Genomic DNA, 25,127 nt, shown 5'->3' with positions numbered 1-25,127 from the left:
AGTCCTGGTCAGTCACAAGATCTGCCTCTCGTGTGTTCCAGTTCTTTGAAGAACATGTGGTGATGTTATTGTTTGCATCGCCTGGTGGAAGTTTCGCTGTTTGGCATGTCTTGGATATGCTTCTCTCTCTCCCCACTCCAGCCTGCTCTACTGCCCCGGGACTGCCCATGCTTTTGCAAATACCTTTCCCTCCTTGAGCCTAAACAAGGGCATTCAGGTTGAGGAGAGGAGGAACGATTCCCTTGGGCAGTCAGTCATTAGTACCAAACCTTCTTATCAGCTGGGCAGATCTTACCCCTAGGGAATTCAGGAAGTCATCCTTTGGGAGCTGTGTTTGTACATGGCAAGATGAGTCCTCAACCCCACGTTCTGGAAGCCAGGTAGTGGGCAGACACATGGTCCTAAGAACCAAACCAGGGTGGGTGGGAGGTGAGAGAGGGGCTGGGACTTGGGAAGCAGTGCTTGGGCCGAGCTTCCCTGGAGGCACCGGCTCCCACATCTGAAGTCCAACCAGGACACTTAATCATGAGTTTTAGCTTCCTTCTGTCTTCTCTGCTGTTTTCCTGTAGAACTAGGTCTTCCTGTGATTTGCACAGATTCATGGAGGGCCGAGATTGTCTGACTTTCCTCTCATTGTTCACAGTTATTCTGAAGAATGCTTAACTGTCTCTATTCTGATCTTCAAGTTGTCCTGAGGGTTTGGTGGTTGCACACACTGACTTTCTCTTTCTCATTGCTTTATGTCTTTTTTAAAAAAAAAGATTTTATTTATTTATTTGACAGACAGAGATCACAAATAGGCAGAGAGGCAGGCAGAGAGAAAGAAGAGGCTCCCTGCCGAGCAGAGAGCCCAATTCAGGGCTCGATCCCAGGACCCTGGGATCATGACCTGAGCCCAAGGCAGAGGCTTTAACCCACTGAGCCACCCAGGCATCCCTCATTGTTTTATATCTTTTGGGGAGGAAGCATTGGGATGTAAGTCACTACTCCAAAAGTTAATTAGGAAAAAACAAAACAAAACAGGAAAATATGATTAAGATGTTCTTTTTGTTCTTGTTGGAAAGCATTATAGTCGGAGCAAATGGGATTTAACAAAGTCTTATTGATAAGGTAATTATTACTAACCTTACATTTTAAAAGATGAGTTTACAATAAAATTGTCTGAAGAACAAAAGTCTTAAAAAGCTATTTTCTATTTTACATAATAACATTGCCTGATGTTATCTGAAACTCTCTCTAAGGCCTAATAATTGCATTGTCCTATTACATCACGTAGAAGGCAAATACCTTTACTTTCTTAATGCGGCTCTAACATACGGCTGGTCAGTCTAATATCTTGGCTCCAGTATAATTGGCACTGATAGCCCATGCACACTCGGGATTTCTGCCGGCTCTTCCTTCCACCCCTTCCCATCTCCTCTTCCCCTGCCCTTGGCCTGCAGTCCCCAGTTACGTTCATACTGTCTTCGATTTCCAAAAATGACAGCACAGTTTAGCATTTAGATTCCAATGATGTCTGAAAGTGTGTGGGTTTCAACAGCTTGTTTTCATAAGAAATATGGTTTTGATAATATCCAGTGTGCTTAGGACCATACGAAAATCGTGAGCAAAGAGAATCTTGTACTTGAATGTGTCATCAAATATCTGTTTTAGCAGGAGGAGAAGAGAACCCTTACTACAGACCAATATGTGCCTTCACGTTTCCATTTTGGACTAAGGGACTGGGCACTGTTTCAAATGTGGGGTGCTCCGAACATAATCCTCAGAGAGATAGAAAGCAGTGATACCCAGTCTGCCATGGACCAAGATGACGCTAATGGCCGGTAGTCAAGGGGCCATGCTTGTAAACCGTTATTTTACCGGGGAGAGGAATAGGACCCTTCCCCTGCTCCTCCGTCATGTGCCGCGCTTTGCACTCCCACGCACAGATCTTCAGGATGGCCAGCCAGGGTTGGGTGTCGGCTGGTATAAAGGAAAGTGAATGGGCCCTCCTGGGGGAAATCTTATCAGTTAGCTTTTGCCATGTGACAAACGACCCTCATAAAACAAAAACCATTTATTTAGTCTCTGATCCTGTGCGTTGGCATTGGGGCTGGGCTCAGATGCTCTTCTGGGTTGTTCTCTTGGTCTCGGCTGGGATCCTTCAGGTGTCTGTGGTCAGCTGTGGTGTGGCTAGCTTTTAACAACTACTCATCAGCCGTGAGGCTGAGAGAGTGCGGATTCAGAGGGGTCCCAGAAGAAGGCAAATTTAGGTTGACCCTTGAGTAAAAGGGCCAGCCCAAGATGATTGTTCATAAGGTCAACCAGATTGTCCCTCTTGTCCTCAAGCCTCACCACTGACCATGGAGCAGTCCAGGCCTCGTGGTGTCATTATTGTCCGGAGCCCGGGGACATGATCTCATGGAATCATGGGTGGGACCTCAATTATGGAGCAAGAGAAAGAGCTTCCCAGAAATCCAGTTATCACTCTTTCCAGAGGGAAACCTCAGGACAGAGAACTGCCCATCACTGGAGGTATTCAAGCAGATCCAAAGAGTCCATGATTATTCCCATGTTTTGGCTTAGACGTGCAAAACTTAGAAAGCATCATCACCAAAAGTACCTGGCCTCTGTCCCCCTCCAAAAGAGCCAGATTCCAGCTGATGAACTAGGCCCTTCAAGACCTGTATCAAACATCCCAGGATATGATTGCCAGTGGAGAACCCAGGTCTCTCCATCAACAAGCTGCACATGGCTACAATGCTCTCCTGAGACAAGAAGAAGCCTCTGTGCTTCTGGAGATGTCCTCCATCCCCATGATGGCAGCAGCCCTCCCACAGCCTCCAGCCGCACTGTTTCCTTGCACATCAAGCCCTCCACCTGTTCTCCACCCCGATGGTCCCTACTTCTGTGGTCGATGCTGCCGCCCTGATTGGGCCCCCAAGTCGGTCCCCATTCACAGTTTTCTGGACTCAGTACTTTCCTGCTTGGTCTGACCTGCAGCTGGTCTAGGCTCCCCAGGCTCCTCACCGTGCAACGTCTTCGACCATCTAGGCGGAGACAAGCATACAAAACGAGATCTCCAAGCAAACAGAGACAACTTGGTGTCCACTTCAGCTATTAAGTCAGATGTTACAGGCATGAGGAATTGTTTTTGATATGCCACTGAAATGGAAAACAAAAAGCAGTTTCAAAAAGAGTACAGACAGGGATGCCTGGCTGGCTCATCTGGAAGAGCGTAGGACTCTGTCTTGGGACTATAGGTTCGAGCTCCATGTTGGGTATAGAGATTACTGAAAGAAAGAAAAATCTTTAAAAAACAAAACAAAATTTAAGAAAATTCAAATGAGTACAAACAACATTCATGATCCCCAATTTTGATTCTGTGGTTTTTTTTTTTAATTTATTTATTTATCAGAGAGAGAGGGAGAGAGAGCGAGCACAGGCGGACAGAATGGCAGGCAGAGGCAGAGGGAGAAGCAGGCTCCCTGCCGAGCAAGGAGCCCGATGTGGGACTCGATCCCAGGACGCCGGGATCATGACCTGAGCCGAAGGCAGCTGCTTAACCAACTGAGCCACCCAGGCGTCCCAATTCTGTGGGTTTTATTTAAGTTTTCAAATGTCTGCTCACCCAGATGTCGGCTGGTGTTTCTCTGCGCCTGTAGACTCCAGCTCAAGCCCATGCCTAGTGGATTGCCAAGGTGCACCCCACGATTTCTGTGAAACCTCCAGGGCCTGTATACTCCAGTATCGTCTGTTCTCAGGTGCCTACTTGACTACTGTATTGACCCAAATATGAATAAAATGCAGCTTCTTCAAGGTTCAGGCCCCCAACCCTTGCCAAAAATAAAACACAGCAGAACAAAGGGCTCACAGGGATTCGTGACTGTAGTGTGACCGTCTGGGTCCCGGGAGGAGGGCTGTGTGCTACAACGGCAGGAAAGTGACGTTGGGCGTGATTATTCAGCTGTCCTCGGCCCGCTTCCAGGGGATGTTTCCCTGACTCTCCTCCATTGTTCTGTTCTCTATCTCACACCAATGCCCAGGTCCTTCCTCTGCCCTCTGTCCTCTTCTCTGACCTTGACCTCAGGAACCAAACCTCCTTACTCTCATTTCACACGGGGCGCCCCTTAGCCATCTGAGCTACAGCTCCTGCCAACCCTCGCCACCTACGCAGACGAAATTCGGTTCTTTGCCCAAAGAGTGTAACTTCCCAAGAGGAATTCTGGTGCCGGGCTGTGAATCAGCCTGATAAGGCAGCTGGAGGGGGAAGGGAGCTGAGATTTAAATTCGGGTAAGCTACCAGAGGTCTCTGGCCTAGGCTGGTCATCTGTAAAATGGGGGCATTAGATTAGGTCTGTGCTTCTCCACGTGGAGGGAGGCTCACTCATGTGCCGACAGGCCATGGATTTGCCAGAATTCCAAACCCCTCAGCTCTCGGTGTGGTCAGGTGGAGCCTGGGTCACCGGGCTGGGCATGAGGCTTCACACAGCCTTGTCCATGTCCCCAGGTCAGGGGCGGGGCACATGTCTTCACAGTAGAGTGCAGGCCAAGACGTGAAAGGTCGGGAAGCCGCACAATGAACTAGAGCTACCGTGCACCCCGATTCTGACAGCTGCTGGTAGAGACTGGCATTGGCGTGACAGCAAGTGTATGTTATGATTGGGGACAGTGGGTTGCCGGGGGTGGTGGGGAAATCCTAACCAATCTTACTAAAGTCAGAACTGATGAATGGAGGAAACTCACCTTGTCATTCGTTGAATGGAACACACGATTATTGGATTCAAAGCAGGGAGTACGGAACCAGGAGAAAGAAGATCTTGGGTGGGAATCCCCGCCCTGCCAGCCTATCAGCCCAGTCCAGTTAGAAGACAGAAACATCCTGGTTATTAACAGAGAGAATTGGTTGTAAAGAATTGTTATCTAGGTAAATAGCAAGGCAGAAAAGCCAGCTCAGAGTTGTAAGGGAAGGCGGCCCTGCAGGAGGTGGTTATCAACTCAGGGCTTAGGGAGTGGAGAGAAGCTGGAATTATTAAAATTTAGAGGCTTGGGGTGGGGGTGTCTCAGAGAGGGGACCCTCAGAGGGAGCCCTAGCCATGAGGCAAGCTCTGTAGGCCTTGAAAGAACTGCACATGGGACCCCAGCGCTGGGCAGGAGGGGACTATCCTCCCCCTGCTCCACCCCAGGGGAAGGGGAGAGGCTGGACACTGTTCCCAGAACCGGAAAAACAGGCCGGAAAGAGTGTGCTCTCCTTCCTCCGTCCACCCAGGCCTCTGCCTCCCAGCGCAGGGCCTCGCAGAGCTGGGCTGGCGGAGTCCCCCCGCTGGAACGCAGTAGGTTTGAGGCTGGGAAGCAGAAACTCAGCATCTGGCCCAGCCTCTCCCCAGCAGCTGGGCTGGGTGACGTGGTCTCTGGTCTCGGGGCAGGACAGACCATTTCTGAGCTCCCCCCAAGTCCCCAGGTTCCCCGAGGCTGGGCTTCTCCCATCAGAGTTTCCTGGTGGCCTCAGAGAAGGGGGAGGGGAAACTGGGAGGCGGGGGTGGGGTGGGGTGGGGTGGGGGTGGTGATGGCAAGTGTTTGGCGAGGAAGCCTTGTCGTGTTACTCAGACCCCGCATTGCTGCCAGGTCCCCGGCAGACCAGAAGGCAGGCGAGGTCTCTCAGTAATTCCCCTTCCCAGGCTACGGCTGTTTGTTTGTATTAAAACGGGAACATGATAATGGAGCTATAAGTAGCTCCACGCTCAGCTGTGCGAGGCCGGGAGCTGGAACAACTGAATTCGGCCACTGGAGGGAGAATTCAGTTCTGCCTGCTGCGGCTGTCTGTGGGAACAAGTCGCTGGCGTGCCCGGCCGCCAAAGTCACCGCTGGTCCCGTGAACCTGAGCTCACCTTCACGCAGCAGACACAACTGGACACCTCCAGTCATCGCCTCCCACACGCTCAGCCTTCACAGGATCGGACTGGCTGGATGCCACTCGGCCCGAGGGCCATGCCACAGCAGGGAAGGCAGGTCTCGGCTGACCTTGCGGGTCTCGTCCGGAGGCGACAGCAGAGTCGGCAGAGGCCCGCTCAGGGGTCTGATGTTCGCACGCCTGTCCGGGTCTAGATCGGGCTCCGGACCCTGCTCCCTGGGAGACCAACGTAGTTCATCCCCACCCTCTGGGCCTCGGCTTCCCCATGTGTGAAGGAGGTGTCAGTGCGGATGATCCCCAAGCTTCTCCGAGCACTGACAGCCTAACATGCTCAATGCGGAAGAAAAATCAAAACTTCTTAAGCCTTTCAACCAGATACATTCCCATCGCCTACACAAAAGTGGTTTTTTTAACCTAGAGAATAAAAATCCCTAAGTAGAAAACTCGGTACAATTGTCTGATGTATCACAAATCCCAGCTCGCTGCTCTCGCAAGACAGGGGAGGTGAGTTGCAAAACCTCTCTGAGCCTCCGTGTTATCATCAATGCCATGGGGCCGGCGTGATCTTGTCTCTGATTTCCCAGCTCCCTGTGCCTCCCCACCCTACACCTAGCACGTAAAATGGGGCATTGGCCCGACCTGGACATGGCGATCTGGGTCTGAGCGGCGTCCTCCACCCACCGGCCTCTCTGCGGCACCCAGCTGCCGTGCGGGTTCTCACGTTCCACTCGCCCTCTTCCTCCGCACTTGGCCCCAGGCCCCATTTCCCCGGTCCTGCTCTCTCGGCTCCTCTCAGCAGTGCTCCGGCTACACAGCCCTGCAAGGCTATCTCAGCCGCTGCGCCAAGTGAGCGGCCCCAACCCAGCACTGTTGGCAGATCAAGAGCGGGGTTGCCTCAGTTAGGACCCTCCCAACCAACTGCCCGTTGCCAACAGCTAAAAACCATGCTCTGCTCTAGAAGTCAATGAGCAGAAAAAGAAATGGGAGAAAAAGGTTTTCAATTACCTTTGAACTGTATAGAAAAATCTTCTAAGTTGGTAGCCTCACATCCTTCGTGAATGCAGGGCCTGGGGCCAGCCAGACTCCCCATCCTTCCTCCTGGTTTCTGCTGGCCTTTGACCGTGTGACTCGATTCCTCTGGGCTTCCGTTGTTCACCCATAGAAAGAGAAAATACCTACCCATCGCTTCGCCGTAAGTAGTAAAGAGCACATGAGCCCCTCAGTGCTTGGTACATAAAAAAGCTCAATATTTATAGAATGCGTGAAGGTGTGAATTAATGGGTCAAAGACTGTCCTGTCTTACATTCGGGGTCTTTGGCGGTTCTGATGATGTGACGCCAGTAAACCAGCTGAGAAACAAAAATCCTCCCAAACAGTCATCCTTTAAAATGAATTTTATATATTTAATTATATATTTATTTCATTATTATATATTAATATATGTAATTATATATATAAATTGTATATATAATTAAAATTATATAATTAATTATCTATATTTATGTATTTTATATATTCAGTCTATGGGAGGGTTGAGGTCAGCTGGCTGTTTAGGCTCCGCACAGAGACAAGTGGGTAGAAGAAAACTTTGTGGTCTTGGTCTCATTTGTAGTAACCCACTGAGGTGAATTAGAAGCCTAAACTGTGGATCCTTTTTAAAGACATGCAGTTTCATTCGCCTGAAGACACAGAGGTCTTCTAGCGAAGATAATACCTGGTGCCCAGCGATGGCCAGGGAGAGGGATGGGCTTGGAATGGTGTGTCACCAGCCCAGGAAACATTTCAGTGTAAATGGCTTGAAACCATTTACTTTCTTTTTAACTGAGCCCGTGTTTTAAAATGTCCTAGTCCCCGTGTGTTTATTCTAGTACACAAGTCAGTTTAGCTGAGGTCTTATTGTAGAGGTACCAATCTCTAAGTAGTTGCCCCCAAATTCATGATTTTACTGAAGGGATGAAAAGATGGTAGTATAAGCCTTGTTTCACTGAGGGATTTGCCTATCGGGATTCCAAACAGACCCGTGGCCAGCAGTCAGAGAATAGGCAGCAGTTTATGGAGGGCTTACCCCGTTCCAAGAGCTTTACTGAAATTAAATCACCACAGCCACATGAGGCGGGTATTGCTATGATTCCCATTTTAGAGATGGCAAAACTGAGGACACAGAAATTAAGTAATTGGGGCACCTGGGTAGCTCGGTGGGTTAAAGCCTCTGCCTTGGGCTCAGGTCATGATCCCAGGGTCCTGGGATCAAGCCCCGCATCGGGCTTTCTGCTCATCAGGGAACCTGCTTCCTCCTCTCTCTCTGCCTGCTTCTCTGCCTACTTGTGATCTCTGCCTGTCAAATAAATAAATAAAATCTTAAAAAAAAAACCAAATTAAATAATTTGCCAGAATTTACACGCCAGGTGAGTGGCGAAGCTGGTATTCACACAGCAGCAGTCTGCTTCATAATCCCAACCCTGGCCTCCAAAGGGAGGGTGTCCCAGAGATGGACCAGGGAACCCACACACGTTTGGGTGGGAAATGGGAATCTGGTTGCTTGCTTAATGTCCAGCCCGGAAGAAGACGAAGAGGGAAGCTGATCAGCACGGACATGTGTAGACAGTGGTAAGTCATGGAGACTGACATTGAGGCGCCATCAGAGCACTGCCTTGGGGAGAGGCAGTCATGACTAAGGAATGTGGACACTCTGGATTCCATAGTGCCTGGCATCTGAATGTGTCCCCAGTGCCCAGGCCATCTATGGGATGGAGCACCCACTTCTGGGATGGAAGCTGAAAAGTTGGTCTATTTATTTGTTCCCTTCCCCACTGGCTGTGGCCACCTCTGGGCACCAGAGGCAGGGGGGGTGGGATGGGTGTCAGGGGTGATGCTCAGTGCCCAGCAGGCATGACAGGGGCGGTCCAGGGACCAATGGCGGCAGAGGGGATGGTTCGTGGAAGGAATTCACGCTGCCAAAAGTACGCGGCTGAAACCGAATACTGAACATTGCCCCCATTCAGCGTCCTCATGCACCTCCACCATCTTGTTGGCCATCCTCTCTCCCTCCTCCTCTCGCCTCAGGAGTCGGCCTCCAATTTCCCCCTCTAGTTCTCTACATTTGCCCCCTGTTGTCCCCTGAATGACCTCTCTTCGTTTCCAATTAGCTCATCCAACATATTTCACTTAGAATTCTTCCTAGAAGAATTCTTCCTTAGAAGAATTCTCCTGTGATTTGGGGGGGTGGGGAAAGGGGAAAGCTAGCGTTCTCGTTTCTCATCCCGCCAGTCCTTAATTGTACAGAAACCTGGTGTTAATAAACATAAAAGTAACAATTTTCAGATGTTCCTCCTGTCCCCCCCCCCTTTTCAAACAAGAGTGGGTGCAGAACCCCAAGATGTGAAACACACACACCTTGAAAACACGAGGCAAAATTAATGTGACACAAAATTAACCATTTTAAAGCGAACAGTGCAGTTGTATTTACCACATTCGCAATGCTGGGCAACCACTACTTCTATCCAGTTCCAGAAATATTTTCCTCACACCGAAATAAAACCTTGAACCCATCAAGAAGTTAATTGCCCTGCCGCCAGCTCTTGCAAACCATCAGCCTGGTTTCTGTCCCTCTGGATTTGCGTCTTCTGGACATTTCCTATCTGTGAAATCGCACAACATGTGACCTTTTGTGTCTGACTTTTTTCACTCAGTAAGTCTTCGAGGTTCATCTGGGTTGATTACAGGAATCAGAACTTCACTCCTTTTTATGGCTGATTAATATTCCCAGGTATGGATGTGCTACAATCGGATTACCCATCCATTTGTTGAATCCTTCACACTTCTGCTCTGTCGGAACCACAAGTGGGGGCCCCGAGATCCCCCACCCCCACATCTAACTCGCTCCTCCAAGAAGCTCCTGCACTCCTCCAAGCTTGGTCTCAAGGAGCCTCGGGGGCAAAGCCAACTTGTTTCCCTGGAGAGGTCACACCCTGTGGCAGGGATCAGGGCTTCTGCAGAGAAAGGAACTCTGCCCTCCAAAAAACAAAACTGAAACCAGCTGCATCCATGCAGAAGAGTGGCTGACCTGTGGAAATGGGAGGAATCCTGGGAGGTGGGAGGCTGCCGGGCTCCAGGGGCTCCCAGCGGCTGCCTGTGGGTCCCACCCAAGGGCCCCGAGGCCTCCTCCGCCCCCTTGGGCAGGTATGCCTCTGCGGGCCCGCCAAGCCTGTGGCTTTTTATGAGTTCCCTTGTTGAAACTGAAGCCACGCCTTGGTGAGTACATTCTCTACACAGCACACCATCCAGAGGGGCAGATTGCCGGCGTCCTTGTAATTGCACAAGTTTTCTCTGTCTTGCGCCTTTATTTGGGGGGGATTTTCCCAAGGGCCACCAGGAAGCCCTTGGTGCATTTTGCTCCTTTTCCGGACGGGAGGTCTGTCCCTGCTCTGCTGCGGAAAGGGGCGAGCGAACGACCTGGGGAGGGAACACCCGGCTTGCAGGGCAGGACCAGGCTGAGCGCTTTGGTGCAGTCAGGTCACGAGGCCTGTTGGGATAAGCCCTCTCTGAAAGGAGCCCTGCTCCTGTAATAACGGGGAAAATCCTCTGCGGGAAGGCCCGCGCCGCCCCGGGCTCAGAAATGCTGATTCCACGACTGGGTGATCCCATGGGCTGCGCACGGCCCGCAGCCCAGGTAGGAGGTGCAGCTGGTTCGTGTCAGTGTCAAGGGCGGAGACGGCTTGTTTGCCCAATTGGATGACGTGGGTCCACGCCTCCGCGGAGGCCTCACCTGCCTCTGAATGGGAGAGAAAGTTCAGTGGCTGGAAAGCAGACCTCCGGAGGGCCCACAGCCTCCAAAGCCCCAGACGTTCCCGAATGTAAGTAGACGGCAGAGCTGCACCCACCTGCCTTCCTGGTCTTGGGGCTGGAGGTGCTGTCGCTCGGGAGGAGGGTCCCCCAAACGGCCGCGTCTTCTCACCGTGGTTTTGAAATTTACACTGAGCCAGAAGTAGGTTTATTTATTTTTTTTTTTAAAGATTTATTTATTTTAGAGAGAGGGCGCGAGCCCAAGCGGGAGAGGCAGAGGGAGAGGGAAAGAGAAAATCTCCAGCAGACTCCCTGCTGACCGCAGAGCCCAACACGGGGCTCGATCTCCCCACCCCAGAGGTCATGACCTCAGCCGAAATCAAGAGTCCGAGGCTCAACCAACTGGGTCACCCAGGTTCCCTGAGCCAGAAACAGTTTTGTCATTGTGTTTAGTCTATTTGCCTATATCAAAAGCTAGTTCAATTCCTCTGATTTTTTTAATAAAGATTTTTATTTATTTAATTGACAGAGAGAGTGAGAGAGGGAATACAAGCAGGGGGAATGGGAGAGGGAGAAGCAGGCCTCCTGCCCAGCAGGGAACACGATGCCGGGCTGGATCCCAGGACCCTGGGATCATGACCTGAGCCAAAGGCAGTCACTTAACAACGAAGCCACCTAGCCACCCCAAGTACTCTGATTTTTAATATAATTATTTAATTTAATCTTGTGAATGAGTTGCAAAAATTAATATTACATTGAACTGAGTGGTTCAGTGGGTTAAGCGGCTGCCTTCAGCTCGGGTCATCATCCCAGGTGGAGCCCTGCAAGGCGGCGTGGGGGGTGGGTCCTTGCTTAGCTGGGAGCCTGCTTCTCCCTCTGCCGGCCGCTCCCCCTGCTTGTGCTCTCTCTCTCTGATAAATACATACATACATACAATATTACATCGAACTGTATGAAATCCCAACTGTGTGTAGGTGAAACTGGTAGGCAAGGGGAAGTGACCATCCTTGATATGGGCATAATGATTAACACTCATCATTGTTTGCTAATGAGGCATCATTTTCCAAATGAAACTCAGAAAAAAACCCTGAAGTGATTAATTTTAACTTCATGAAGATTTTTATGTTCTGTTAGCGAGCATATGACTTTTTTTGGTCCATCTAACAGTAATGGCGAGAAAAGTTTAAGGAGTTGTATCCTTTTGCCCCAAAGATTTGGAACGAGAGAATCAGTCGTTCACTACAGTGATGTCACTTCAATTTTCTCAGTTTGGGGGCATTTTGGTGCTCCTGAAAATGCTCACATTTTCTTTTCCAGTGGCCGTTCAGTATGCAGAGCACACAGTAGCTACTCAGTCCGTGCTGGCTGAATGCATAAACAATTAACGGACACATTTTATTAGAAGTGCCGCAATCACTGCAGTTTTCTGGGCAAATATTGTGGTAGAGGAAACCTTGACTTAGAAGGCAGGAGACGGAGTCTGTTTTCCAGCTTTGCCTTCCCCACACTGGGTCTTTGGCAAGGCCTCTTTCCTTCTCTGGTTTCAGTCCCCCCCCCCCCCAATCAGACTGGTAATCTCTAAGGCTCCAGCTCTAAAAGTCGATAATTTTACAAGTTTTCTGTAACTTAGTTTCTCTGGTGCCGCAAAGGCACGGGTAAGAGTCCCTGTCCTGCTGGTGTTAGGGGTTCTTGTGGAACTCTGAGCTGTGTGGATGCCTCCTCACAACACGGTGATCAGTCATCAGTGTCGCTAAGTGAGCCCAATGGAATGAGGTCTAGTGGTCTGGGCCGCCTGCCGCTGTACCTGATGATTGATTCCTTGTCTGGCCCCGGTTAATCATTTTCCTCCCCAAGAAAACTGTTCTGCCTTCATAGAAATATGTGCAGAAGTGAAACTGATTTGATGAAACAAGTGCTTAGAGTAAAAAATATAAAAACCATATGTTACTGAAGGGAAGTGGGTTTTGTGCCTCCTGATGTGGGACACCAGGCTCTGTGGTCGCTTGTTGGGGGAAGTGCCACACCCGGCATTTCCAGCATGAGCACCACTGGGAACAGAGAGCACCCCGAGAGCGCCACCCCTGGAGCTCTCTTTGGCACCTGTGTCCCTTCTGTCACTCCATTACTGGATACACCTCTGTGTGTGCATTGGCGTTCACACAGACTCAGGAACAAACTCGTTTTTCAGAAGCGGCTGCCAACCCCGGGCTGGGGAGTAAACACAGCAGCCCATCCTGGGAAAGAAGTCTGGGAGGCATACAGCAGAAGAAAACAGTTCAAGGGCGATTTTCCCATGATGTGACCGCAGAGATCCATTTTTCCCATCATCTGGCTTTTGAGTTTGGAGAGACATGCCGCAGAAAAAGCCTCAGATCTCCTTCAATTTTACAGATGTGTATACCTTTTTATTTCTTCTAGTGGCTTCTGGTAAAATCCTGAGGGACGCTGGCACCCTGAATCGCCATGGGCAACGAGACTAGCACCTCGGGAAGCCAGGTGGGTGTCAGGGTCTCCCCCCAACCCCAACCTATGAGGGTCCCTTGACTGACCTTGGCTAGATTTTTTTTTTTCCAGTTTCTCCTCTCCACCCAGGAAGGAGCAAGCTATAACACAGATAATGCATAGATACATATGGGCACATATGTATTTCCAGAAGCATTTACCAGTTGCATTTTCAGAATTCTTGTATCAAGGCTAGCCCTGATTTTATAAACCATATTTTTAAGAAAACTAGTTTATTTTTTCTAAAGATTTTATTTATTTATTTGACAGACAGAGATCACAAGTAGGCAGAGAGGCCGGCCGAGAGAGAGAGGGGGAAGCAGGCTCCCCGCTGAGCAGAGAGCCTGATGAGAAGGACCCTGAGACCGTGACCTGAGCCAAAGGCAGAGGCTTAACCCACTGAGCGACCAGGGCCACCCCCACCCCCCAAAAACCTAGTTTAACTCTTTATTCCGTGCTTTTAAAATTGACATAGTAAGAATTTGGCATATTTTCCCCACATTGTGTCCCCCCCCCCCCAATCCATTTACTTCTGTGGCTACATTGGAGGAGGCTGGAATAAAAACTTATTCACACTTCTCCCCAAAATAAAGTTATGGCCCTTAAAGAGTGATCTTCAGATCTGTTGATGTTGAGCAGATTAAACGTGAACGATCATTTCCATGTTAGGGAAGGTTTTCACAACTGAGGGATGAGCCTTAACTGCTTGATGGCACATAGAGCTGGGATTGTAAAAATATATTCAAATTTTATAGCAATTCTGCATTTTCAGTTTGAGAGACTTAATTCAACGCCCTGGTGAACAAAATCAGGGGGGCGCTTTCCTGTTTATCTCACACACCGTGGAAATTTCGGATTAATGGTATTGAGTTTTCTGAAGGAGATCATTGGATCTGAAAGCCAGCATAAAGCAATCTGCTTTCCCTCTGCTGCTTCTTCCCTATGATATTCTTTTCTCAAGGAGGAACACAGGAATCACCGAGACAAAATGTGGCAAATTCCCATGCCAGAAAGGTAATTGTGGTCAATGGCAAGGTGTGAGACAATAGGGAGAAGGAAGGACTGTGGCAAACAGGAGGCAAACAGGAGGGATCCTGTCCTATTGTCCGATGGAGGCCCCGCTGTCAGCTCCGACCGATGGCTGCCAGGTGGAAGTGCAGGCCCAGTGTTCTAAGACCTTCCCATCTCTTAAGAGAAGTCAAAAGGCCGCATTTTTGTATGCAAACGTATAGTTAAATTTATGTTGAGACAATGGTAGATGAGCAGGCTGTTGCAAGACCCAATACAGAGAGGTCCCTGATCCCTTTACCTAGTTTCCCCCGAGGATAACATCTTTCGAACCACAGTACACACTCCTATCCACGTTGAGATGGTCAAGATAGAGAACTATTTCCATCACCTGAAGGATCCCTTTGCGTTTCTTTAGGGCCACACCTACCACCTCCTGTTCCCCACTCCCAACCCCTGGCGCCTCTTCGTTTGTCCTCTATGTCTGTAATTTTGGCTTCCTGAGAATGTTCTGTAAATGGAGTCACACGGTATGGGCCCTTTTGGAATTGGCTTTTTTCACTCGGCTTAAATTCCTGGAGATTCATCAAGGTTGTTACATGTTTCAGTAGTTCACTCCTTTTACTTGCTGAGTCGTGCTCCATGGTCTAGAAACATCTGGGTTGTTCCCAGCTCGGGGCGAATACCAACAAAGCTCTTGTGAACATTTGTATACGAGTTTTTGTGTGCGTGTGAACAGGTTTCGTTCCTTTGACGCAAATGCTCAAAAGCACAGTTGCTGGGTCATTGTTAGTTGTGTGTTGCATAAGGAACCGCCGAACTGTCAGGTAGAATCTCTGTCCCATTTTTTATTCCCACCAACAATGAGCCATGGATGAGTGATTCCCGTTTTGCCACACCCTGGCCAACGTTGGTGTTGTCCCTGTTTGGGGACGCCATGCTGATGCGTGTGTTGTGATGTGTCGTTCTGGGTTTCATTTGCATTTCCCTGATAACTGGTATGGCTGATCTTTCGTGAGATTGTCGCTTGACTGTGTGTTCTCTTCGGTGAAAAATGTGTTCATGTCTTTTATGCATTTTCTAATTGGTTTTTTAAAAATAAACTGTTAAGAGTCTTTATACAGTCTAGATACTAATCCTTTGTCAGATTGTGGTTTGCAAATATTTTCTCCCACTCATAGCTTGCCTTCTCATCACCTGAACAGGGTCTTTTGTAAAACAAAAGTTTTTTGAGGTGCAATTGATCAGTCTTTCCTTTTCCTTTTTTTTGCCGAGTCTGATGCTTTTGGTGTCAAATCTAAGAATTCTTTTCTACCCCTACGTCCTGAAGATTTTCTCCTATGTTATGTTTTCCAAAAGCCGTATAGTTTGACATTTTATATTTAAGCCCATGATCCATTTTGCACTCATGTTTGTGTGAATTTAGGTTGAAGCTCATTCTCTATGTTTTTGTTCTGTTTTCTTTTGCCTGTGAGTGGCCATCTCTCCACTGCCATGTGCTGAAAACACTATTCTTTCTCTAGTAAGCTGCTTTTGCATCTTTGCCAAAAATCAGTTGGCTGTATTTGTGTGGGTCTGTTTCTGGGTTCTCTTTTCTATTCCATTGATCAATGTCTACTCTTCTGCTAATACCACATAGTCGTGATTACTGCTGCTACATAGTAAGTGCTCTTCCTTTCAACTAGTTTTCAAAATTGTTTTAGCTCTTCTAGGACTTAAAACCTTCCATATAAATTTTAGAATGAGTTTGTCTGCGTCTAAAAAATTCTGTGATGGGATTTTGACAGGGATTACATTAAACCTATAGATACACTGGGGAAATTGACTTCTCGACTATGATGAGTCTTCTAGTCTGCGAACACACAGTGCTTTTTTTTTTTATTTCTTTCATCATCGTTTTATAAATTTTAGCATATAGATACTGCCTCTGTTTTAAGTGTATGCCTAAGTATTTCATTTTCTTTGCAGTAATTATAAGTAGTACTGTGTTTTTAATTTTGGTTTCCACATGTTCATTGTTAGTGTATTGATTTTTTTGTGTTGATCTTTTATTCTGTGTCCTTGACTTTGCTGAACTCACTTATTTGTTCCAAAAGGCTTTTTTGTAGATTAATTGGGATTTTCCATGTAGGCAGCCATGGTATTTGCAACTAGAGAGAGTTGCATTTCCTTTTTTCGATTCTTTTTCCTGCCTTACTATTGTGGTTTAGGAATTCCAATATTATCAGAGTGGACGTTCTTACCTGGTTCCCAGTTGTGTGGTAAAAGCATTCCATCTTTTACTGTTAGGTAAGATACTAACTGCAGGTTTTTGTAAATTCTCTATTTCTTTGCACTAACTTTCTTTCTTTCCTTCCTTCTTCCTCCTTCTGCCTGCCTGTCTGCCTGTCTTCTTTCCTTCCCTCCCTTCCTTTAGCTCTAGGCCCAATGTGGGGCTTGAACTCAGGACACTGAGGTCAAGAGATGCGTGTTGTACTGACTAAGCCAATGAGCCCCCCCCCATAAATTTCTTTGTCAACTTAGGGAAGATTTCCCCCCCCCCATTCCTAGTTTGCTAAGGATTTTTATCATGAATGGGCATTGGATCTTTTCAAAATTTTTTTTATATTCTGTGTCAATTGATGTAGCCGTATGATCTTTCTTTCTTCTTTGGGCTATTGATAGGTTAGAGTACACTGATTGATTTCCTAATGTTGAACCAGTCTGCATACCTAGAATTAGTCCTACTTGGTCATGGTGTATAATTATTATAAAGACTGTTAGGCTTGATTTGCTAACATTTTATTGAGGATTTTTGTGTCCAAATTCACGATAAACATTGCTTGGTGGTTTTCCTTTCTTTCTCTGGTTTTGGTATCATGTTAAAACTAATCTCATGGGGCACCTGGGTGGCTCAGTGGGTTAAAGCCTCTGCCTTCAGCTCAGGTCGTGATCCCAGGGCCCTGGGATCGAGCCTCACATTGGGTTCTCTGCTCATCAGGGAACCTGCTTCTTCCTCTCTCTCTGCCTGCTTCTCTGCCTACTTGTGATCTCTGTCTCTATCAAACAATTAAATAAAGTCTTAAAAAAAAAAACAACTAATCTCATAAAACGAGTTGGGGAGTGCTTTTTCCTATTTTATTAGAAGAGGTTTTGTAAAGAAATTTTACAATTTTCAAAATGTTGACAACTAATTTAAATTATTTTTAAACACCCTGTGAGCCAAAAAGATGCTCCTGCTGGCTGAGGTTGGCTCAGGCCCTACCTCTTTGTAACCTCTAACTTAAAGGAATGTTCTATCTTGTGTTTCAGAATGAAGAAGACCATGGCCATTGGTTCAGTGCCTTCCATGTACAGACACAGTATAGGCACTAGACTCTGGCCTTTAGTTCTGCTGATTAGCAAACCAAGTGGCTCAGAATCAGTACCTTCTCTAAACACTTGCAGGTCTGTGGGCCCCAAACCACCAGCAAGCTCCACTCCTGGCTACAAATACGACAGAGCACTGGTTCTCAGTGGGGGTGTTTGCTCACCCCAGGACATTTGTCCATGTCTGCAGGCAGGTTTGGTACCACAGCTGCAGAATGGAGGTACTGCTGATAACTAGTAGGGGTCACGGCAGTTACTAAAATGTTCTTGAGGCACAGGGACAGCCCCACAACAGAATTATTCTTCTCAAAATGTCAAAGGTGCCAAGGCTGAGAAAATGTAGACAGAGGAACATTTGTCTTACCTGCTTGAAGAGACCTCCTTGGGGCGATGGCTGAACTTCTTGAGTCCGAGATGAATGTCTCTCTGAATACAGGCAAATTAAAGTGGCTTACATGTTTTCTTCATGTTTACTAAATGGCACTGTCTAGAATTGAAGGCTGGTTTACTCAGGAGAGACTCAGAGAGATGGAATTGCAAGGTCAAATAAAGGGCATTTTCAAAACTCTTGTTATGGAACTAAATCCAGATCTCTCTATATCTACGTATAAAGTACTTTCCAGAAAGATGATGCAAATTTATACTTTTCTCATTAGGGTACAAGGGGGTTCAAATCTTACTATATCCTTGCAAGCAATGAATATAGTTCAGTATTTCAGATCTTTACTTCTCAAGTCCTGCTAGACCCCAACCTGTCCCCCCTCCCCAGTTCCCTCCGGGAGCAGACAGGAGCTGTCTTCCTGCCATTGTGAATCTTCACAACTGCAGCCTCATTCACACATGGCCCAGTGGGGCAGGACGGCATTACCTCTAGGACTCCAGGGTCAGGTCAAGATTTGCCTTCCACAGAGAAACAAGGGGAAGGAAGCACAAGTACATGCAGCTACAGGATTGGGGCTCCCCCATGGGGCCGGCGTTCCAGACTCAACTTTCCACTGTCTCCCAAACATCACTGTCACCCCACATTCCTTAAACCGGAACTCAGCTCCTCTTCCCCATCCTTTTCTCCTCCTGTGTCCCCCACTCCCCAAAACCATGATCATCTACCCTACCATCTGATACAGGAATCTGGGGGTCACCTCTGACTCCACTCACTCCCAATCTCCCCATTTAATAAGTCGCTCTATGATTTGTAACTAATAAATGAATGGCCTGGCCATTTAGCCTTTCAAGTTTCTATGTAATTAGGATAATTAGGACTTTTTTTTCAGTTGTGAGACCCAGAAACCTATCTCCAATGACCATAAGCAGAGAAAGCTTATTTGGCCTATAGAATTAGTCCCAAGAGAGGGTCTCTTCTCAGAAGTCCCTGACTGCTGAGGTTCAGAAGAGGACGCTGGAGCTCTGTCTTCTTTGGCTCTTGCTCTGCTCTCCTCCTGGGTGATGCCTGGGTGCTCAGGGAGGGGCCCTCAGCCTGGGAGAAACAAAACAGAACAAAACAAAATTTTAAAACCCCACTGGCTGTTCCAGGCATCTAGACTTCCTCCCGTTAATGGTCCAGCCTGGCGATTAGCACACGCCGAGGTCTGGCCCTAATGGGGTCACATGCCCCATCTGGGACTGGTCACTGCGCCACCGGTTGTGGACACTGATTGGCCAGCCTGAGTCATGCAGGGGAAAGGTGGGCCCCAGGGGGGTGACGGCCCCATCCCTGTCAGAGCACTTTCTTAAAAGATGGACATGTAGCACATACCCCAGATGTAGTTTTCTTCCTAACAGTGTTTTTTTCCCTCCCCACCCCCACCGCACACCCTATTACCCCACGCCTGGATCAGGGCAGGCTGCCCCAAACCAGTTTCTCTGCCTCCACGCTTCCTTCCCCACCACCGCATCCATGCCCCCAGGCCTCGCCCAGAGCTCGTCCTCTACAGAGATGCACTCGGAGGTCGCAATATTCTGCTTACACACATGAACTCAAACAAGGAAAGACAGGGGTCTGGAGGACCCGTCTGTCCAGAGATGGAAGCCTGGGCATCAAGGACCAGCCACGTCATCAGGGCAAAGGATGAGGACAGGCCTGCCCAGGGCCCACCCTTGCCATCTTCCTACACCCTCAGGCTGCCTTTCCCTCTGGTGACTAATGTCCCCTGGTAGCCGTGGGCAGGGAGTGCAGCCAGCAGGAATAGAAACCAGCCAAGGCTGTCCCTCTGGTGCCATAGGGGTTTTCTGTTCGCTGTGGCCCCTCCTAACGGCAAGACTCCTTTGCTTTCAGCAAGAGAACTCCAACTTGCCTGATGTTGTCCTGTGGCCTCCGAAGCCCCAGCCTGTGCAGGTACCAGGGCGTGTGCTGTGCGTGTCTGCTTCTCGGCCCCTTCCCAGCACCTCGGGGTTTGCACACCTTGTGTGTGGTGTGTTCCTTTAAGTTCTTGGGTTTTCTCCGCCTTCTCCCATTGCCTCCTTTCGGCTACCTCCACGGACTTGTAAAACACAGCAGAATCTGTAGTCGATGTTTAGATTTTGTAAGGTAACATTTTGGTGGGCCTGCGTGAGAGGTGGCCCAGCTGCTAGGCTGCGAGAGGCTCAACAAAGCTCACGTTCTCGATGTCATGCAGACGCTGGGAGCCCGCACTAACCTTCCACGCTCCTGGCTTTGCTCTCCCTTGCCCCGGCGTGAGGCTTTGTATGGGACAGTGACTCGTGGCCCCGTCTTCCCCTTGGTGGACAGAACTGATGTGTCACAAGAAAAGATCGCATTCGCAATCAGCCGTCTGTGTCGTCAGGCCCCTGGCTGAGTCCCAGAGTTTTTGGTTTAGCTGAAGTGTTTGCCATCCCCAGGGGAGAAGGTTAAATTAGGAGCTTCGCAACCATTTTAAGGAGATTTTTCCTGGAGAGAATGTCAGGCCAGGTTGGTGTGCACTTGTGGGTGTGGTCAAGGTGCGACAGTAAAACGCCACTCGCTCTGAAATCCTGTCCCACCAGGGAGGGGTGTGAGGCCGGGGGTGGTGTGTTCCTGGCTTGAAGAAAAGAGCCTGGGGGCTCAGTCGGTGAAGCTTCCAACTCTTGGATTTGGCTCAGATCATGATCTCGGGGTCATGAGATCGAGCCCTGCGGAGTCTGCTTGAGATTCTCTCTCTCCCTTCCCCTCCACTGCTTGCTCAAGTGCTCTCTTCCTCTTTCTCTCCCAAATAAATAAATAAAATCTTAAAAAAAAAAAAAAAAAAAAGAAAAAAGAGCTGCTCCAACCCCAAGGGTGGCTGCCTGGTAGGTCTGATCCGTGCCCCTGTTTCTCTCTATATCCTACCAGTGACGTTGCAAACTGACCTCTGTGCTCCAGCAGCCAAAGACAGAGATTGGAGACAAAGAGGAACAGTCATTTTTGTTACTTTGCCAGGCAAAGGCGGCTGCTGTGGGCTAATGCTTTCAACACTGCAGACCCGGGCCTGAGTAACAGGTTGATGGGTTTTTACAGGAAAATACAGCATCTGGGCCGTTCCGGTAGGAAGGGGGCGCGTGCTGCCAGCCGCAGGGGCATGTCCTCCAGGTGGTCTCCTGATGGGCTCTGGTGCCGGCTGATGGAGGGAAGATGTTAGGGTTTGACGCTGATGGCCAAGAAAGAATTCTTGAGATGTCTTTGGTGCAAAAAGGTGATTTTATTAAAGCACAGGGACAGGACCCATGAGCCAAAAGAGCTGCGCTGGGGTCATGAGGAGTGGCCTATTATATACTTTCAAGTTGGGAGGACAGCCCAAGTCCCTTAGGAATTTTGGAAGCAAGGTTTCCAGGACCTTGAGGGGCCAGCTATTGTTGGGAAAAGGTCACTTATTACTGTTTAATAAAACCCGCATCATGAGACCCTTCAGGTGTATATCGGTGGGCCATATGCTTGGGGGATGATTGCCAACATGTATCTTGGGGGTTTAGAGATAAAGGAAGTTTCCAAAAGAATTTTTATGTGTTAAAGTTGGCTTACAGGATCCTGGGTCTGGCGGGGGTGGGGGTGGGGGTGGCTAGGAATGCCTTTTTCCCTGAGCAAAGTGTCAACATGGAGGCAGTTGGGTCCCTAGAGGAAGGTCCCTCTTGCCTGTTTCAAGGACTTGTCAATTCTGCCTTTGTTTCTCATATCAGCACCACTCGAGTCTCACTACGGAGCATACACTGAGTTTGCCAGATGTCAGTGTCTGATACTGAGTTCCTGAAACAAAAGGTTCTGTAGAAACTGTTCTACTGGGGTAAAATATACCTACTATGAAATGTACAATGGCAGCCATTTTTCCGTGTCCAGGGGGTGGGTCAGCGGTGTGAAGCTCCTTCATATTGTATAGCCATCCCTGCCGTCCGTCTCCAGAAAGTTTCCGTGAAACTTTTGAAATTTTGTACATATTAGCCAATATCGCCACATTCCCCTCTTCACTCCCAGCCCTCGGCGGCCACTAGGCTACTTTCTATCCCTATAAATCTGATGCTACTTGGTACCTCACCCAAGTGGAGTCACTTTTGTGACTGGTCTGTTTCCCTTAACACAATGCCTTCAAGGTTCATCCTCGTTGCGCCCTGTGTGGGGATTTCCTTCCTCTTTAGGGCTGAATAGTACTCCATGATCTAGAGCCCACGTCTCCTTCATCGGTTCCTCTGCTGATGGACACGTGGGGTGCTGCCACCATTCAGCTAGCATGAATAATGCTGCTAGGAACGTGGCTGTGCAAATATGTGTGACTCTACTTCTTTGCAGTTGATATCCAAAAGTGGAATTTGCTGGGTCATAAGTGAATTCTATGTTTCATTTTCAGAAAACCACCAGACTTTTCCACAACGGCAGCACCATTTTACATTCCTGTCAACAATGCACAAGGGTTCTGATTTTTCCACATCCTTGCCAACTCTTGCTTTTGTTTTGTTTTGTTGGTTTTATAAGAGCCATCCCAGTGGGTGTGAAGCCATGTCTCCTTGGGGTTAGAGCCTATTTTTAATCAGAGGAGTCCTCTCTGCAGACCTGATGTGCCCAGAAGGAGACAGCCACATAAAGTTCTGGGTAAAGGAACATTCTGGAAAAGGGAATAGCCTGTGTGACATGTCTGGGAGGGATAAGCTTTTTGTGTTTCGAGATCAGCAAAGAAAGCCAGTGTGGCTGGAGGAGAGTGGGTGAGAGATTATGTCAAGAGTGAGGTGAGGAGTGTGGGTGGGGGTGAATCTTGTAGGTCATTATCAGCTTTCCAACTGGGATGCGAAGCCACCAGTGGGTTTTGAGCAAAGGAGTGACAGGAGCTGACTTGAGATTTGATTTTTTTACTTTCTATTTTATTAGTTGTATTTTTTAGAGAGAAGCACGTGTGCAACTGGTGGGGAGGGGGTTGCCGGAAAGAGAGGGAGAGAGAGAATCCTAAGCAGACTCTAGAGCCTGACAAGGGGCTCGATCTCACAAACCCCAGATTATGACCCAAACTGAAACCAAGAGTCAGATGCTTAACCTCCTGAGCCACCCAGTTGCCCTGGTTTGAGATTTTAAGAAGAGCTTTGCAGTTGCTATGTAGAGAATGTTCTTTATGGGGCAGAGGGCAGAAATGGAGGAGGGGCCCTAGTTAGGAGGTCATTTAGAAGTCAGAGACGTGGATGGTGATGGCTTGGAATGAGGTGGCAGGGAAGGGGGTCCCGGGATTGGGGATATATTTTGAAGGCAGAGAGGGTGGGCTCGATGGTGATGGAATTTGGGAGTGGGAAAAAGAGCAGAATCAGGGTTGAGCCCTAGATGTTTGGTCTGAGCTGCTGAGCAGAGAGAAACATCCTTTCCCGAGCTCAGGAGAATTGGAGGAGGGGCAGGTGTAGGGAGAAGGGGGGGAATCCAGTGTTCTGGTCTGGCCATCACAGCTGAATGCCTTTAGGACACTCCAGTGAAATAGGCATTTGGCTGCACAAGAGGTGGAACCTGGGGCGCATGTGGAGTCTCGCGCATGGGTGTTTGCAGCTGGTCCAGAACTCCTGGGGAGCGAGTGAAGACGGGAGAAGGGACTCGGAACTAATCCCCTGAGATGTCCTTTAATGTTTAGGTGTGAGCCTCAGGGTGGGGGGCAGTTTGTGAAGGAGCGGTAGCAGAAGACATAGGAAAATGAGGGACCTGGGAGATCTGTGGAAGAGAGGGTCAAGAGAAGGCAGAGGCATCAGAGGTTCCGGAGAAATCAAGGAGCAGACACCTGCCCATTGACTTGGCAACGTGACGGCCATCGGTGCGAGGGAAAGCTCATGTTGCCCTCCAACCCTTGATCAGCATTTCCAGTGGGATGACAGGGATGCAGTTTGGCTGGGGGGAGGCCTGAAGAGGGAATTGGAGATGAGGAAGTAGAGAGAGGGGTGAAGGTGATGCAGTCAGTTTTTTCTAGGACAGGAAAGGGAGCGAATACTGGGACAGTAGCTAGTAGAGGGAGTTGCCTGAGGGTTTAAAGATCGAAGATCCTAGATGTCTGCCTGCTGGTGGGAATGAGGGAGAGAGGCAGAGGTCGATGGAGGACCGGGCGATCGAAGGGTGTGGACGGAAGGAAGGCTGACCTTGACTGTTGAGAGGGATTGGAGCCGACCTGGGCTTACAGGAGTGGTCCCTTGCCATTGTGGATGGTGGAGACAAGACAGAAGGAGACCCACCTGGGAACTGTGAGGATGGAGGAGGGAGAGGAGGCAGCTCTCTTCTGATGGCTGATTGGGGTGCACGTGCGGCAGAGGATGGGGGGGTCCACTGAGGCAGGGGTATACTGAGCTGCATGGGAGTTGGGGGATGGCAGGTGCCTAAGGGGAACAGACCTTCATGCAGTTACGGAGAGAAGCAGGGATAGGAGGCCTGATAAGAGGACCTCTCTTCCTAGTCTCTTGGCAGGGGGCCTGCAAACTATCTTAATGATTTTTGCTTTTGAAACTTTTTGGCAAGAGCTGATTGTTGAATTGGTGATTGACCTTTTAACCTCAACTCAAGAAGTCAAGTTTAATAACATCACAATTGTCCGGGATCTGGATTCTGCTGACCGGTCAGTTATTTCTTCTTTGATCCGCACGAACCTTATTTAAACTCTGAAATTTAGGAATATGACCTGGAATTTTCTTTTCTTCTTCTTCTTTTTTTTTCTTCTTCCTGTGCTCTGAAGAGAACAGAAGCCATTGGCAGGGAAAATTTACACAAGTAGGCTGGAAGTTTCCTCCTCAGGAGCAAAGGCTCTCAGCCCCCGACCAGCCCCTGAGGGACACCTGCTGTTGCACACTGGGTCCTGGGTCCTCATTGTCACTCCTGCTCCGTCCCTTTGGCAACTGAGTCACGGAGGCCTCACAGCTGCTCTTGGGGAGCACAGGGCAGCCCCGTTACTAACATGCACGGCCGTGACTCACACCCAGACCCCGGACGGCTTCTTCCTGGCAGCTCTCGTTCCTGCAGACGTGTCGGTGGGGAATGAAGAAACAGCCACAGTTCCAACCCGGGCGGGGGACGGTGGCTCGTGTGGGGGCAGCAGGCACAGGGCAGCCAGGGATCAGCAGAGCATCTCACACTGAGCCCAGGGGAGCTTGTTCTGTCACTGGCAGGGTCAGGATCCTGGTGTGTGTGTCCCTCTTCGGGGTAGAGATG

At 48.9% G+C, this 25,127-nt stretch overlaps 1 protein-coding gene across 13 annotated transcripts in view; it reads left to right on the top strand.

The window, feature by feature from the left end:
- Nucleotides 1-25,127, top strand: part of TACC2 (transforming acidic coiled-coil containing protein 2) — a 201,818-nt gene that overhangs the window by 4,013 nt on the left and 172,678 nt on the right. For 6 of the 13 annotated variants that reach the window (XM_045068845.1, XM_045068836.1, XM_045068844.1 and 3 more), the window contains exons 2-3: nucleotides 13,091-13,168; nucleotides 19,803-19,862. The exons of 1 other annotated variant lie outside the window; for it this stretch is intronic. In XM_045068845.1, coding sequence (XP_044924780.1) covers nucleotides 13,136-13,168; nucleotides 19,803-19,862 — 93 coding nt within the window. In that variant the 5' untranslated portion in view covers nucleotides 13,091-13,135. Of the gene's footprint in view, nucleotides 1-9,909; nucleotides 10,142-10,209; nucleotides 10,744-13,090; nucleotides 13,169-19,802; nucleotides 19,863-25,127 lie in introns of those variants that run through there. 6 more of the 13 variants (XM_045068835.1, XM_045068834.1, XM_045068840.1 and 3 more) reach the window with 6 other exon arrangements.

This window comes from Mustela putorius, unplaced genomic scaffold (genome assembly GCF_011764305.1).
Source record: "Mustela putorius furo isolate JIRA1106 unplaced genomic scaffold, ASM1176430v1.1 tig00003909_pilon_pilon_pilon, whole genome shotgun sequence".
NCBI classification, from domain to species: Eukaryota; Metazoa; Chordata; class Mammalia; order Carnivora; family Mustelidae; genus Mustela; species Mustela putorius.
The sequence above is the reverse complement of the archived record's forward strand: the minus strand, read 5'-3'. Positions and strand labels throughout refer to the sequence as shown.